General features: G+C 44.9%; 1 protein-coding gene across 18 annotated transcripts in view; it reads right to left on the bottom strand.

The window, feature by feature from the left end:
* LOC126419835 (UDP-glycosyltransferase UGT5-like) overlaps window positions 1-15,232 on the bottom strand; it is a 640,482-nt gene that overhangs the window by 240,547 nt on the left and 384,703 nt on the right. For 7 of the 18 annotated variants that reach the window (XM_050087074.1, XM_050087077.1, XM_050087070.1 and 4 more), the window contains exons 4-5: window positions 14,732-14,954; window positions 8,326-8,545 (exon numbers count right to left, since the gene is read on the bottom strand). The exons of 9 other annotated variants lie outside the window; for them this stretch is intronic. In XM_050087074.1, the coding sequence (XP_049943031.1) occupies window positions 8,326-8,545; window positions 14,732-14,954 (443 nt within the window). The remainder of the gene's footprint in view (window positions 1-8,325; window positions 8,546-14,731; window positions 14,955-15,232) is intronic. 2 more of the 18 variants (XM_050087073.1, XM_050087072.1) reach the window with 1 other exon arrangement.

Below are 15,232 nucleotides of genomic sequence, written 5' to 3'. Positions count from 1 at the left end.
TTCGAATTTTTCTTTTGTTTCCTTTACTGCTTGCTCAATATACAGACTGAATAACATCGGGGAGACGCTACAACCCTGTCTCACTCCCTTCCCAACCACTGCTTCCCTTTCATGCCCCTCGACTCTTATAACTGCTATCTGGTTTCTGTACAAATTGTAAATAGCCTTTCGCTCCCTGTATTTTACCCCTGCCACCTTTAGAATTTGAAAGAGAGTATTCCAGTTAACGTTGTCAAAAGCTTTCTGTAAGTCTACAAATGCTAGAAACGTAGGTTTGCCTTTTCTTAATCTTTCTTCTAAGATAAGTCGTAAGGTTAGTATTGTCTCACGTGTTCCAACATTTCTACGGAATCCAAACTGGTCTTCCCCGAGGTCCGCTTCTACCAGTTTTTCCATTCGTCTGTAAAGAATTCGCGTTAGTATTTTGCAGCTGTGACTTATTAAACTGATAGTTCGGTAATTTTCACATCTGTCAACACCTGCTTTCTTTGGGATTGGAATTATTATATTCTTCTTGAAGTCTGAGGGTATTTCGCCTGTCTCATACATCTTGCACACCAGATGGTAGAGTTTTGTCATGACTGGCTCTCCCAAGGTCATCAGTAGTTCTAATGGAATGTTGTCTACTCCCGGGGCCTTGTTTCGACTCAGGTCTTTCAGTGCTCTGTTAAACTCTTCACGCAGTATCTTATCTCCCATTTCTTCTTCATCTACATCCTCTTCCATTTCCATAATATTGTCCTCAAGTACATCGCCCTTGTATAAACCCTCTATATACTCCTTCCACCTTTCTGCCTTCCCTTCTTTGCTTAGAACTGGTTTGCCATCTGAGCTCTTGATATTCATACAAGTGGTTCTCTTCTCTCCAAAGGTCTCTTTAATTTTCCTGTAGGCAGTATCTATCTTAGCCCTAGTGAGATAAGCCTCTACATCCTTACATTTGTCCTCTAGCCATCCCTGCTTAGCCATTTTGCACTTCCTGTCGATCTCATTTTTGAGACGTTTGTATTCCTTTTTGCCTGCTTCATTTACTGCATTTTTATATTTTCTCCTTTCATCAATTAAATTCAATATTTCTTCTGTTACCCAAGGATATCTATTAGCCCTCGTCTTTTTACCTATTAGATCCTCTGCTGCCTTCACTACTTCATCCCTCAGAGCTACCCATTCTTCTTCTACTGTATTTCTTTCCTCCATTCCTAAAATTGTTCCCTTATGCTCTCCCTGAAACTCTCTACAACCTCTGGTTCTTTCAGTTTATCCAGGTCCCATCTCCTTAAATTCCCACCTTTTTGCAGTTTCTTCAGTTTTAATCTGCAGTTCATAACCAATAGATTGTGGTCAGAATCCACATCTGCCCCTGGAAATATCTTACAATTTAAAACCTGGTTCCTAAATCTCTGTCTTACCATTATATAATCTATCTGATATCTTTTAGTATCTCCAGGATTCTTCCATGTGTACAACCTTCTTTTATGATTCTTGAACCAAGTGTTAGCTATGATTAAGTTATGCTCTGTGCAAAATTCTACAAGGCGGCTTCCTCTTTCATTTCTTCCCCCCAATCCATACAGTGCAATAATTCGCTGCCAGACGATTAGAAAGAAAGAGAGCCACTGAAGTCGCACTTAGTCATAGAGAGGCTCTCGCGAAAGCCACAGAAGACAGACAGGTACGGTCTAACAGATGTCTTTTCTTTGCTCTTGAAGGGTTGTCTTTATATTATTTTATTCTATTTTACCTTGTTATATATACATTGACATTAGTTGCCCTTATGTGTTTTTCTTTTTCTTTTGTATGTTTACGTATCTTTTGCGATGTATCATGCAATATTTCACCTCAAATGTTTGCGAAATACGCCCGTCGTACAGCAGCTTCGACCAATCACAGCACAATAGCTACAATTTCCATTGGTAGGACATTTAGACTGGATAGTTTTGTGGTGAACAAGGTTTGTTTACATTTAAGATTCAAAATGGTTCAAATGGCTCTGAGCACTATGGGACTTAACAGCTATGGTCATCAGTCCCCTAGAACTCAGAACTACTTAAACCTAACTAACCTAAGGACAGCACACAACACCCAGTCATCACGAGGCAGAGTAAATCCCTGACCCCGCCGGGAATCGAATCCGGGAAACCGGGCGTGGGAAGCGAGAACGCTACCGCACGACCACGAGCTGCGGACTTACATTTAAGAACTTATCATACTGCAGCATTGCAGAGCCACTGAGGAAGCTTGATTGTTTTATTGATTATTCTAATACCAGTGAGACTTTTATTTAATAAATTTGAGAAAGAGTAAAGATTTATATATTTTTAAGTTATCTCAGCATTAAATACTATTCGACTCATTAGCGAGCATTCAGGTTGCTTCGCCACTGTTTAAAATTATTCATCGGCTTTCAGTTTTATTTGAAATATTTTATTAGATATTCCTTTTTGGCATGAACACGATCATTACTGATAGGAAGATTAATTAAGGGTGGATCCTGCCATCGACATACATGGCGAAGCACATGGCAAGACTTGAGAATTTTATACTTTAGTTATCTTTCCCTGTAATTGGAGAGCAGATGTTAAGTGTTATTTAGTCAGTGACTGAGACACTTTTCTTATGTTTGACAGTGACTATTCAAAATGACCAACAGAGAAGAATAGACGAGATATACTTTTTCAAGTAGTAGGGGATAAATCAGCAGGGAGTCCACGGAAACCAGCAGGAAAGAAAGAGAAATGGCATCAGATACCAATAGGAACTATCTTAAGTAGAAGTGTATGAATTATACGATGCAAAATTTGTACAGGCAGGTCGTAAGTAAAGTAACTGAGGAAGTGAAGCGAGGGCTTATAAAGGAACTTAATAAATTTTTTATTGATAAATGTATAGATAATAATTCGACTCTCATGCCAAGGATTAATTAGAAAAGTATTTAATACTGACGGACAAAAGAAGATTTACGCTCTTCGTTTATTGATTTTAGTAATAGTTACCTTGCGTTGTTCTCATGTCCTGGTGGTAAGACGTGCTGTGTGATTTTAAAGTGAAATTGTGTTATATAGTGAAAGCTATTTATGAACACAGTGATTTTTCTCGTTTACGATACCATGGATCCCAGATCCTGTAACTCTGGAAATTATTATTATTTTATTTTGTGTTTAGAATTTAGATGGAAGCGACGATCTTCATGGCGGCGCAGATCAACAATAGAGGTGCGTGAATGTGTTTATCTCTTTCCCTTCGTGGCCGCCGATGTCAGTTCCAATATTTAGGTCACATTTGCCGCGACACTCAGAACCTGCGATCTTTCTTTTCGTTTAATTACGAAGTCTGATTCTTTTTCTTCTTAGGTGAATAAATGCATTTTAACCATAACTCTTTTTACCCAGGCCACGGGGAATAATAGTACTTAGAACGTACGTGCCTCTACCCCGATCGTACGATCGCATACGTTTGAGTGTGTACCGACGTAACTATACTTATGACCGATTTCCCTAACAGTATTAATTCTTATTTTGAACCACTCACTCACGAATGTACGTGCTCTCTTATTTAGTGTATTCCTTCATAACATTACTGTTAATATTCAGTGGCTTAGTTTCCACAATTGACCTTTGCCTGTGTGGCAGCGGCGCTTCACGCGAAATATGTATTACGCGACAATCATACTAACTCTCATTTCAAAATCACGACACGGGCTGACTAAGTATCTAGCAAATTTATCAGAGCGGTTACAGATTCGAGGGCAAAGATAAATCAAAGAAGTAAGTGAACAATTGGCAGAGCTCAAAAAGCTACGAGAAAAGTTTAAATTAGACAAAAAGTCAGAGGTTGAAGACGAGCTTCAAGAATAGCGAGGTAGTAAAAAGGAGGTAACATCTTTTAAAAATGAAATATTTTAAGAGGAGACGGAGGATAAAATGGTTCAAATGGCTCTGAGCACTATGGAACCTAACATCTGACGTCATCAGCCCCCTGGAATTAGAACTACTTAAACCTAACTAACCTAAGGACGTCACACACATCCATGCCCGAGGCAGGATTCGAGCCGGCGACTGTAGCAGCAGCCCGGTTCCGTACTGAAGCTCCCAGAACCGCTCGGCCACAGCGGCCGGCGACAGAGGACAAACAAATTGAAGGATAACTGAAAGTGAACAAGTAGAAGCAAGACTTGGGAAAAAATTGTTCAAAATCAAGTTAATGAATGTAGGCAAGGCAAGGATGAAGTTAAAATTTATTGTGGTCACGTTATTCAAGAGCATGAGCGACACAGTAGAGAAGAGGTCGAAGAAGTAATATAGAACGCTTCTTCAATACAAGACAGAGTGGAGTTACTTGAAAAGAAAGTTTAAGAAGAGGATATTGCAAGTCATCTTATGGGAATACACACACAAATGGGAGCAGTTTGAGTAATGTCAGGTTTGAAGCAAATGACACGACGATGATACCTAATCGATCTGGCGGACAGGGTAAGCAGCAGTCTGCAGCTGTTTGCTGATGATGTGTGATGTACGGGGGAGTGACGTCGTTGAATAATTGTAGCAGGATAAAAGATGCATTAGACAAAATTTCTGGTTGGTTTTGATGAATAGCAGCTAGGTCTCAATGTAGAAAAATGTAAGGTAAGCAGATGAGTAGGAAAAAGAAACCGATAATGTTCGACTACAGTATTAGTTGTGTGCTGCTTGACACAGGCACATCGATTAAACACCTAGGCGTAACGTTGCAAAGCAATATGGAATATGAAATGGAACGAGCACGTACGGGTTGTAGTAGGAAAGGCAGATGATCGAGTTCGGTTTGTTGGGACAATTTTGGGGAAGTGTGGTTCATCTCTTAAGGAGACCGCATACAGCGCAATAGTGCGATCCATTGTCGAGTACTCTACGAGTGTTTGCGACCTGTAGCAGGCTGGATGAAAGAAAGACATCGAAACAATTCAGAGGTAGGCTGAAAGATTTGTTACCGGCAAGTTCGAACCATGCACAAGTCTTACGGAGATTCTTTAGCAACTCAAATAGGAATCCGTGGAGGGAAAGCGACGTTCTTTTCGCGAAGTACTATCGATTAAATTTATGGAACCGGCATTTGAAGCAGTCTGTGGAATGATAATACAGTCGCCAACAAAAATTTCGCGTGAGGACCAGAAGGTAAGGTTAGAGAGATTAGACAGGCATATAGACAGCAGTGTTGCCCTTCGCTCTATTTGCTAGTGGAACGGAGAAGGTAACGACAGGCAGTGGTAGAGGGTACCCTCCGCCACGCACCTTATCGTGGCTTGCGGAGTATGTATGTAAATGTAGATGTACAAGCGGCCTAACGTCGTCCGAGTGATGAAAAGCAGAAGGCTGCATTGGGCAGGTCACGCAGTGTGGAAGAAACACGGTAGTCCAAAATTAGAGTGGAATGTATCTCATCAGGCATCAGACAATTGAGAAGATCTAGGAAGAGATAGACTGACTGAGTAAGAGAAGACTTGCTGCAACTGGAGTGTTGGAGAACTGGAAAAAGACTGCAGAAGCCAGGAGCAAATTAACTGTGGCTGCATGCGTTGCTGTTGGCCTGATTGTAAAAAGAAAAGTAAAAAGTAGGTACCGGGTGATCAAAAAGTCAGTATAAATTTGAAAACGGAATAAATCACGGAATAATGTAGATGGAGAGGTACAAATTGACACACATGCTTGGAATGACATGGGGTTTTATTAGAACCAAAAAAATACCAACGTTCAAAAAATGTCCGACAGATGGCGCTTCATGTGATCAGAACAGCAATAATTAGCATAACAAAGTAAGACAAAGCAAAGATGATGTTCTTTACAGGAAATGTTCAATATGTCCACCATCATTCCTCAACAATAGCTGTAGTCGAGGAATAATGTTGTGAACAGCACTGTAAAGCATGTCCGGAGTTACGGTGAGGCAATGGCGTCGCATGTTGTCTCTCAGCATCCCTAGAGATGTCGGTCGATCACGATACAGTTGCGACTTCAGGTAACCCCAAAGCCAATAATCGTACGGACTGAGGTCTGGGGACCTGGGAGACCAAGCATGACGAAAGTGGCGGCTGAGCACACAATCATCACCAAACGACGCACGCAAGAGATCGTTCACGCGTCTAGGAATATAGGGTGGTGCTAATAAAACCCCACGTCGTTCCAAGCATGTGTGTCAATTTTTACCTCTCTATCTACATTACTCCGTGGTTTATTAAGTTTTGAAATTTATACTGACTTTTTTATCACCCGGTACTTACAACAATAGAAATAATAGTAATGCGTCAACCACCACATCACCTCTGTCAGAAGAAAAGTGCCTGAAGATCTTCAGAGTGCTTTAGATTTAGTACTTGTAGAATTTATTACCGTGTCGATGTATGTATGCGGACTGAGGTGACGAATGGAAGTTTGTACTGAGACCAGTATTCGAAGCCGGGTCTCCCGCTCAGCAGGCAGAATCGCCAACCACTACTCCAGCTTGGCCTTCCTGATTGGGGATTTGCACTGAGGAGGGAGGCCTGCTAGTGTAGTCCAGGCAGCTGTTCTGAGCCACTGTGGTCAGCGCAGCCGCCTAGTGAGCACGAGGCGCAGGTTCGAATCCTTGTCTTTGAACAAGTTTTCACTCGTCACTTCAGTCTGCATATATACAGTGTGTTACAAAAAGGTACGGCCAAACTTTCAGGAAACATTCCTCACACACAAATAAAGAAAAGATGTTATGTGGACATGTGTCCGGAAACGCTTAATTTCCATGTTAGAGCTCGTTTTAGTTTCGTCAGTATGTACTGTACTTCCTCGATTCACCGCCAGTTGGCCCAATTGAAGGAAGGTAATGTTGACTTCGGTGCTTGTGTTGACACGCGACTCATTGCTCTACAGTACTAGCATCAAGCACATCAGTACGTAGCATCAACAGGTTAGTGTTCATCACGAATGTGGTTTTGCAGTCAGTGCAATGTTTACAAATGCGGAGTTGGCAGATGCCCATTTGATGTATGAATTAGCACGGGGCAATAGCCGTGGCGCGGTACGTTTGTATCGAGACAGATTTCCAGAACGAAGGTGTCCCGACAGGAAGACGTTCGAAGCAATTGATCGGCGTCTTAGGGAGCACGGAACACTCCAGCCTATGACTCGCGACTGGGGAAGACCTAGAACGACGAGGACACCTGCAATGTACGAGGCAATTCTTCGTGCAGTTGACGATAACCCTAATGTCAGCGTCAGAGAAGTTGCTGCTGTACAAGGTAACGTTGACCACGTCACTGTATGGAGAGTGCTACGGGAGAACCAGTTGTTTCCGTACCATGTACAGCGTGTGCAGGCACTATCAGCAGCTGATTGGCCTCCACGGGTACACTTCTGCGAATGGTTCATCCAACAATGTGTCAATCCTCATTTCAGTGCAAATGTTCTCTTTACGGATGAGGCTTCATTCCAACGTGATCAAATTGTAAATTTTCACAATCGACATGTGTGGGCTGACGAGAATCCGCACGCAATTGTGCAATCACGTCATCAACACAGATTTTCTGTGAACGTTTGGGCAGGCATTGTTGGTGATGTCTCTATTGGGCCCCATGTTCCTCCATCTACGCTCAATGGAGCACGTAATCATGATTTCATACGGGATACTCTACCTGTGCTGCTAGAACATGTGCCTTTACAAGTACGACACAACATGTGGTTCATGCACGATGGAGCTCCTGCACATTTCAGTCGAAGTGTTCGTACGCTTCTCAACAACAGATTCGGTGACCGATGGATTGGTAGAGGCGGACCAATTCCGTGGCCTCCACGCTCCCTGACCTCAACCGTCTTGACCTTCATTTATGGGGGCATTTGAAAGGTATTGTCTACGCAACCCCGGTACAAAATGTAGAGACTGTTCGTGCTCGTATTGCGGACGGCTGTGATACAATACGCCATTCTCCAGGGCTGCATCAGCGCATCAGGGATTCCGTGCGACGGAGGGGGGATGCATGTATCCTCGCTACCGGAGGACATTTTGAACATTTGCTGTAACAAAGTGTTTGAAGTCACGCTGGTACGTTCTGTTGCTGTGTGTTTCCATTCCGTGATTAATGTGATTTGAAGACAAGTAATAAAATGAGATCTAACATGGAAAGTAAGCGTTTCCGGACACATGTCCACATAACATATATTATTTCTTTTTGTGTGAGGAATGTTGCCTGAAAGTTTGGCCGTACCTTTTTGTAACACCCTGTATACGTCATAGGTGTGAGACTTGGGAAGGTCCCTGGAACCATACAGTCTGATGTGATAAATCGCGGTGTTGTCGTGGCCGGGTGAGTGGCCGGCTGGCTACCTGGGCTCGTTGAGCACCTGGTCGAGCGCCCACTGGACCGACTCGGCGGTGATGTTGCGCAGCTGCAGCAGCACGGCGAAGCCCAGCTGGACGGCCTGCATGGCGTTCAGCTCCTGCTCGGCGAACACGGGCAGCGCCACCACGGGCACGCCGCGCGCTATCGTCTCCTGCGTGCTCAGCAGGCCGCCGTGCGAGATGAAGGCGCGCACATTCTTGTGGGCTGCAACAGACAGCGTGGCCCTCTCGTGTACTGCCACTACCTCGTTGGAGGATAAGTCTAGGATTACTTGGCAAGAGGGGCAACAAAATGCAGCGTAGAATATCGTCTTCGTATCACTGTGCTGCTATAAAAAGAAGTGGCATCCCAGACCACCAGTCCTTCTTCTCAGGCCGTATGGCGGATGACGGTCAGGTTGGTACAGCACGAGTGCGTCTCCTGGCACCTCGTTGCTGGTCATCAGAGCTCACTTCCAAGTGGGGCTCATCGCTGGAGACAATTCTACTCCAGTCAATGAGATTCCATCCCAGAGATGTGTCTGGAGATGCCCCAGAGAAATGTGGGATACCAACCTGACCTGCCGACCGAGATGGAATCCGCGTTTGGAACTCTCGATTCAGACGTTCCACGATTTCCCTAAATCGATCCAGGAAAATTCCGTCCTTGTATCACTCCTAGCTCGTGCTGCGTCTCCAATGACCTCAAAGTCGACGGAGCTTCAAACACTAATCTTCATTATTTGGTTCCGTCCAATATAATTGTCAGCAGTGATGGTCTGGGATGCCGTTTCGTTTCATCGCAGGACCCCTTTGGTTGTCATCTGCGGGACCCTGACAGCACAGCAGCACATGGACGGTATTCTGTGCGCAGTTTTGTTGCCCTAAGCTACGGGGCTTACATTTCAGTAGGATTAGGCAGAATTTGACCTGACATCCGTCAGGAGGACATCCAAGAACCCTGTCAATCGATATGAAGCCGAATGACAGCTTCTGTAAGGGCCAGATGGTGACCACCGCGTTATTGATTTTCTCAACTTGTGAAGTTCTTTCTCTTGAATAAATCAACCAGTTGCTCTGAAGTTGTAATCATTTCTTGTTTGGACATCCGGATAATTTCTTCGTGGTTCACCTTCTTTTGTCCTAGAGTGCAAGTCCTGTGCGCGGAATGATGCAAAAATAACTGTGCGGATTTTTCATAGCCGACGCTCGTGACCGAGAGGTTATAGACGCTTCAGTCCGGAACCGCGCGATTGCTCCGGTCGCAGGTTCGAATCCTGCCTTGGGCATGGATGTGTGTGTTGTCGTTAGGTTAGTTAGGCTTAAGTAGTTCTAAGTTCTAGGGGACTGATGACCTCAGATGTTAACTCCCATAGCACTCAGAGCCATTCGAACCATTTGATTTTTCATATATATGGCTCTGAGCACTATGGGACTTCACATCTGAGGTCATCACTCCCCTAGAACTTAGAACTACCTAAACCTAAGTAACCTAAGGACATGACACACATCCATGCCCGAGGCGGGATTCGAACCTGCGATCGTAGCAGTCGCGCGGTTCCGGACTGAAGTGCATAGAACCGCTCGGCCACCGCGGCCGGCTGCGGATGTTTCGATCATACGACTATTTATTACCTATTAACCATGATGGCAAGTAATTGTAAAGATCTGACCAAAAATTCCAATATAACAGGGCTCCGAATCATGTCACACTGTCTTCAGATCACACGCCCGACCAAATCAGAAGCTAAACTGGCTGAAAGCAGGAAACAGAATGCCGGGTGCCCGCTAGAAACCACTGTGCTCCACGGTCAGAAATCAGAAGCGTTTCCCATTGGCTGAAGACCCGAGCTGTCCCACCAAAGATACAAATGCGCTTGAGTCGTGCCCCTTACAGATAATCCGAGGAATTTATATCGCAAAGATAAATTTGCGATTTTAGAACGTAAAAATGTTGTAGACAAAAATGAAAGTGCAACTGAATTTCAGGCTGGCAGCCATGTAACAGAGCGTAAGAACGGTAAGTATAAGATGATCGTAAGCGACAGCGACCGGAGATGACTGACGTCAGTGAAAATCGCTTTCAGACACGACAGGAACTGTTTCTGCCATTGAATGTGCGTCCATCTCAACCGGTTTCTGAGCCTTCTTTGTAAAGGGAACTATGTGCGGTGTACATTTGGCATCGAGTACCTCACAAAAGGCTGTTGCTGGCTGTGATACCTGAGACTGTATTCTTCGGTAGGCCTAACAACACAGAAACTGGACGCTGTCTGAATGGAAGCGCGTAGTGGGGACCGACGGGTCGCGATTTCTCCTCTTGTCAAACGATGCGAGCTCTGAACTGCTCACTGGCCCAATGGGGCACTCAGTGGAGGCTGTGGTACAGGCCAGAGGAGGCTCTGTCATGTGTCGCAGGTGTTTATCGTAACGCGAATTTGGCTCACTCTTTAGGTTACTGTGGACGTGAACCACGAGCTTTATTTCAGCATCAGCTGAGTACCTGGCGTTGCCTTGGTATGTATTTATTACATTAGCCGATCTTCTGCTTCCACTTCTCTTTGTTCGTCTCCTCCGCCTGCTCTCTGTCCACCCTCTCCATCATCTCTCTCTGTCCATCTGATACCCCCCCCTCTCTCTTTATTGATCTGCTACTCCTCCCTCTCTCTGTCCATCTGCTACTCCCCCTCTCTCAGTCCATCTGCTACTCCCCCTCTCTCTGTCCATCTGGTTCTACCACCTCTGTCCACATCACTTCCCCACTACCTTTATTTTGGAAATTTGTGGTAAGGTCTTATGTGACCAACTGCTGAGGTCATCGGTCCCTAACCTTACGCACTACTTAATTTAACTTAAACTAACTTACGCTAAGGACAACATACACACCCATGCCCTAGGGAGGACTCGAACCTCCGACGAGGGAGCCACGCGGACCGTGACAAGGCGCCTGAGACCGCGCGGCTACCCCGCGCGGTGCTCCCTTTATCTCTCCACCTGTGTGTCCATTTCCTCTTTCCTTTCTCCGTTTACTCCTTTCTGCCCATCTCTCCGTCCATCTCCTCATCTGCCTCTCCCAGTCGATCTCCTCATCGCATCTCTCTCTGTCCATCTTCTCCTCTCTTCTTCCTCTCTCCATCTCCTCCTGTTTCCTGTTTGCATCAATTTCCCCCTCCCCTTCATTGTATCCATCTCCTCCTCACTACTACTTTCGTCCACATCCTCCTCCTGCCACTCTGACCACATCTTCATCCGCCCTTCTGCCCCACCTTATCGCCTCCGCATTAATAGGAGGCTGATGGTTCTTAACACAAAAGTACTTGTTTCAAGATGCTAATATGTGTAGCTACCAAGTTTGGTTGAAACTCTTCCAGGGGTTTAGGAGGATGTTTCTACCATTGCTTTGCCAGAGTACGAACATTTACGCAAGTGCCACGTATATCCCACATATGCGTAACATATTCCACACAGATTTGTGCAGGTATTCACATGTATCTCTAGCGAATTAGGTCCTGCAGTTCCATTTTCACGCAGCTCTATCTCCATGACGTCATATCTCCTGGAGAATACGCCGTATAGTGGTATAATTTTGCATGTACATTCAGTCAAGTATTTGAAAACAGTCTACGAAATGTATTACGAATAAAAATAGTAGCAAAGACGCGAGGAATTAAAACGTCATGCATAATGCGGCATTTTTTCACGCATCTCAGTGTTTATGACGTCATGTCTCATGAAGTATATATCTTACAGCGCTATAATTTTCCAGTTGCATTCAGTGGTAATGCGAATACTGTATGCAAAATGTGTGATGAATACAGTTAATAATAAAGAAACAATAAATTAAAACGTCATGGCCAATGCGACAGTTTCACTACATGAGCAGCGAAAACGTATAAGCGATAAGTTTTCTTCTTTCATTATTTTCTGGGGTTAGCACCGAGGAAAGGTCTCTTACAGGTTTGAAATTATGTTTTAAGTTAGTTGCAAGTCACTAAGTACCCTGATTCTTAAATTCTCGATGAATTAAGCCTGCGAATCCTCGCGCCTTGAGCTGCATTAGTTTTCCGGCCCGCTAACTGCCCCTTGATAAGTACGTGTTTCATCCCCTCCCCCACAGCAATTCTCTCCAAACAGTAAGTGATATGTGTACCAAGTATGATTGAAATCGGTCCAGAGGTTTAGGAGAAGATGTGGAACATACACACATACTGTTTGACAAACACCCCCTCAATTCTTTCTTTCTTTTCCTTATTTCTTTTGCTTGTGCCCTCTTCCCGCAGTGACGCAGGGTCGGCATGGTTAATCGGATTTGGCAAGGTTAATTTAAGAGGTGGCCGAATGCCCTTCCTGCCGCCACCCCGTACCGCCCGGGATGGAATTATTGCACCCCAACTGTCTGCATCTAGTGTAATCCATGGAATAGTGTGAATGTGTTTAGATATCTGCGAGCCCTGTAACTGACGCGGGACGTGGGGACCAGCCCGGTATTCACCTAGGGGGATGTGGAAAACCGCCTAAAAACCACATCCAGGCTGGCCGGCACTCCGGCCTCCGGCGTTAATCCGCCGGGCGGATTCGATCCGGAGACGGCGTGCCTACCCGAGTCCAGGAAGCAGCGCGTCAGCGCTCTCGGCTAACCTGGAGACAAACACCCCCTCAATGTCGCCAGTTAAATCATCCGATTATAATCCCACACAGAATGTTCGCTAATATTGAGAAAAGGGTGTGAAACGTAGCAGTCTACTTTCCCGCCATGTGGCAGCTCTAAAGGGATCTACAAGGGAGCTGAGCGATTGTGCACTCTATTAAGTGATGTCTCCTGAGGACCCATGCTGTGCTTAAAGCCGTTGGCACACGGACCGTGCATCCGAACGCTGAGCGTTGAGCGTGCCGAGTTTCTGACCTCATAACTCGGGAGTCTTTCCGAACGTGCAGAGCAATATCTGGCTTGTCAGATATTCTGAGCGTGCGTCTGAGCGTTGACCAATGAGATGGCACAACGCCACCTACGTCACACGCACGCCGTCTCCCTTCAGTACTGAGTTGTGAGGCACCATATTGGCATTCATTTCAAGCCTATATGTATATATGCCGTTTCTGAGCACCAGCAAATTTAGAATCACTGGAAAACCCGTTGTTAACTGTGTAATTCGTTCCAATAAAATAATGAGAAACATCACATTTGTGACAAAAGAATTATTATAACTTGCGTATAATGAGAGTAGGCTATTTGAAGGCAGCGACACACTGAAGATTCATGCAAAACGCATTGTTCTTGGTACAATGTGTTATAATTAAATTTCAGTAAGTAACGTATCTACGATAAAGGTTTTTAGCGAGAGGTAAGATCGGTATGACACTATGAATAGGGACACGAGGGGTGATGTTGGTTTAGGCAGCCAGCACGGTAGCTCAGCTTGTTCGGTCAGGGGGTTAGCTGCCCTCTGTAATTAAAAAACTGAGTCAATCGACCAACCACGAACATAAAAGGATGTCTTACAACGTCCTCCCCGAGCAGATGCAACTAACAGAAGCGAACAAAATGAGATTAAAAAAAAAAAGCGTAATGAATAGCGTCACTCTCTGATAGTAAGTCCCTTTGTTGGGGGGGGGGGGGGAGTTCGCTTCCTGACACAACCAATATTTTTTCCCCTAACATTCGCGTTTTTATTAAGTTCTGATACTTTATTATTAGTTTAATATAAGTATAGACTATGATATTTGATATTATGTAAAGACAAGTTCACCTTTTTTTGAGGGGTGACTTTGTTCGATTGGCTTAATCTAAAGGACAGGTTACGCTTCTTGTATGAAGATATTTTGCTCCTTTTTCTTTTACGCTTCGTAATTCACATGTTGCAAAGATTATGCTACTGGGTAGGAACAGTGATCAAATAAGACTAACCTTGGGGGTTTACTAAAATGCGGGAATGACGAAATAATGTTTATCTTATGCGGAAAAGTATTCCAAGTTTGTACCGCACTGTTTGTATTGGAAGTTTCATAAGCCTGTGACCTTATTGATTGGACGTGGTACTTTCCTTTTCGTGGACGATGGAAGAAATGTGCGTTTTAACAGAGCTAATATGGGAATTTTACGCGCGCCCGTTGAGTAAACAGTGTGATTAACGAACTAGAAACATCCCGCAACTGTCGCTGGAGTGCGTTGCGATCGCGTATACCACGTTGGGGCCCACGTACCGTGTGCACAAGTCGCATCGTTCCTGAGCGTTCAGCAGCACGTTGAACTTGGCACGCTCAGCGTTAACGTTCGACAGCACGGTCCGTGTGGCGACGGCTTTAAGGGTACAGGAATAGACGTGTTAAATGTAGAGGGAGGTACCGTGAACAACTCACCGCACAGTGAAAGGTATCTACAGCTACAACCACAGACGGAGCCGCTGCGACTCACCGAGTATGTCGGACTGCGGCAGCCACTTGCCCGTCCTGACGTTGGGGGGCTGTCCGGGCAGCGAGTCGGCCTCCCACTTCCAGAGCACCCGCTGCCGGAGCCTGGAGAAGACGTCCACGAAGGCCTGCCGCTTCTCGGCCGGCCAGTGCTTGCTCTTCACGTTGGACCCCATGCTGAAGTAGATCACGCCGTCTGTCGCCTCATCCAGAAACTTCTGCAAGTCCTAAAAACCCCCCAAAAAAATCTTAAACACTCTCTCAAAGTCCCTGCGCTGCTCTTTTATTATTTAATCTGGAATTCACAAGTGAAGGGCGGATTAAAGTAATGCCGATTTTTATCAAGGTTAACAGGTACTAAATCGTACAGAACCTCCAACACAATGAGACATCTCTCTGGTTAGTAAGAGGACATTCCGGTGTGGAAGGCAATGGCCTAGTAGACATGGTAGTTGTGAAGGTATCTGTTATAAGCACATTCGAGCATATCAGTGATCCGTACTTC

This window comes from Schistocerca serialis, chromosome 9, assembly GCF_023864345.2.
Source record: "Schistocerca serialis cubense isolate TAMUIC-IGC-003099 chromosome 9, iqSchSeri2.2, whole genome shotgun sequence".
NCBI classification, from domain to species: Eukaryota; Metazoa; Arthropoda; class Insecta; order Orthoptera; family Acrididae; genus Schistocerca; species Schistocerca serialis.
Note: the sequence above shows the minus strand (reverse complement) of the source record. Positions and strands in the feature narration are given on the sequence as shown.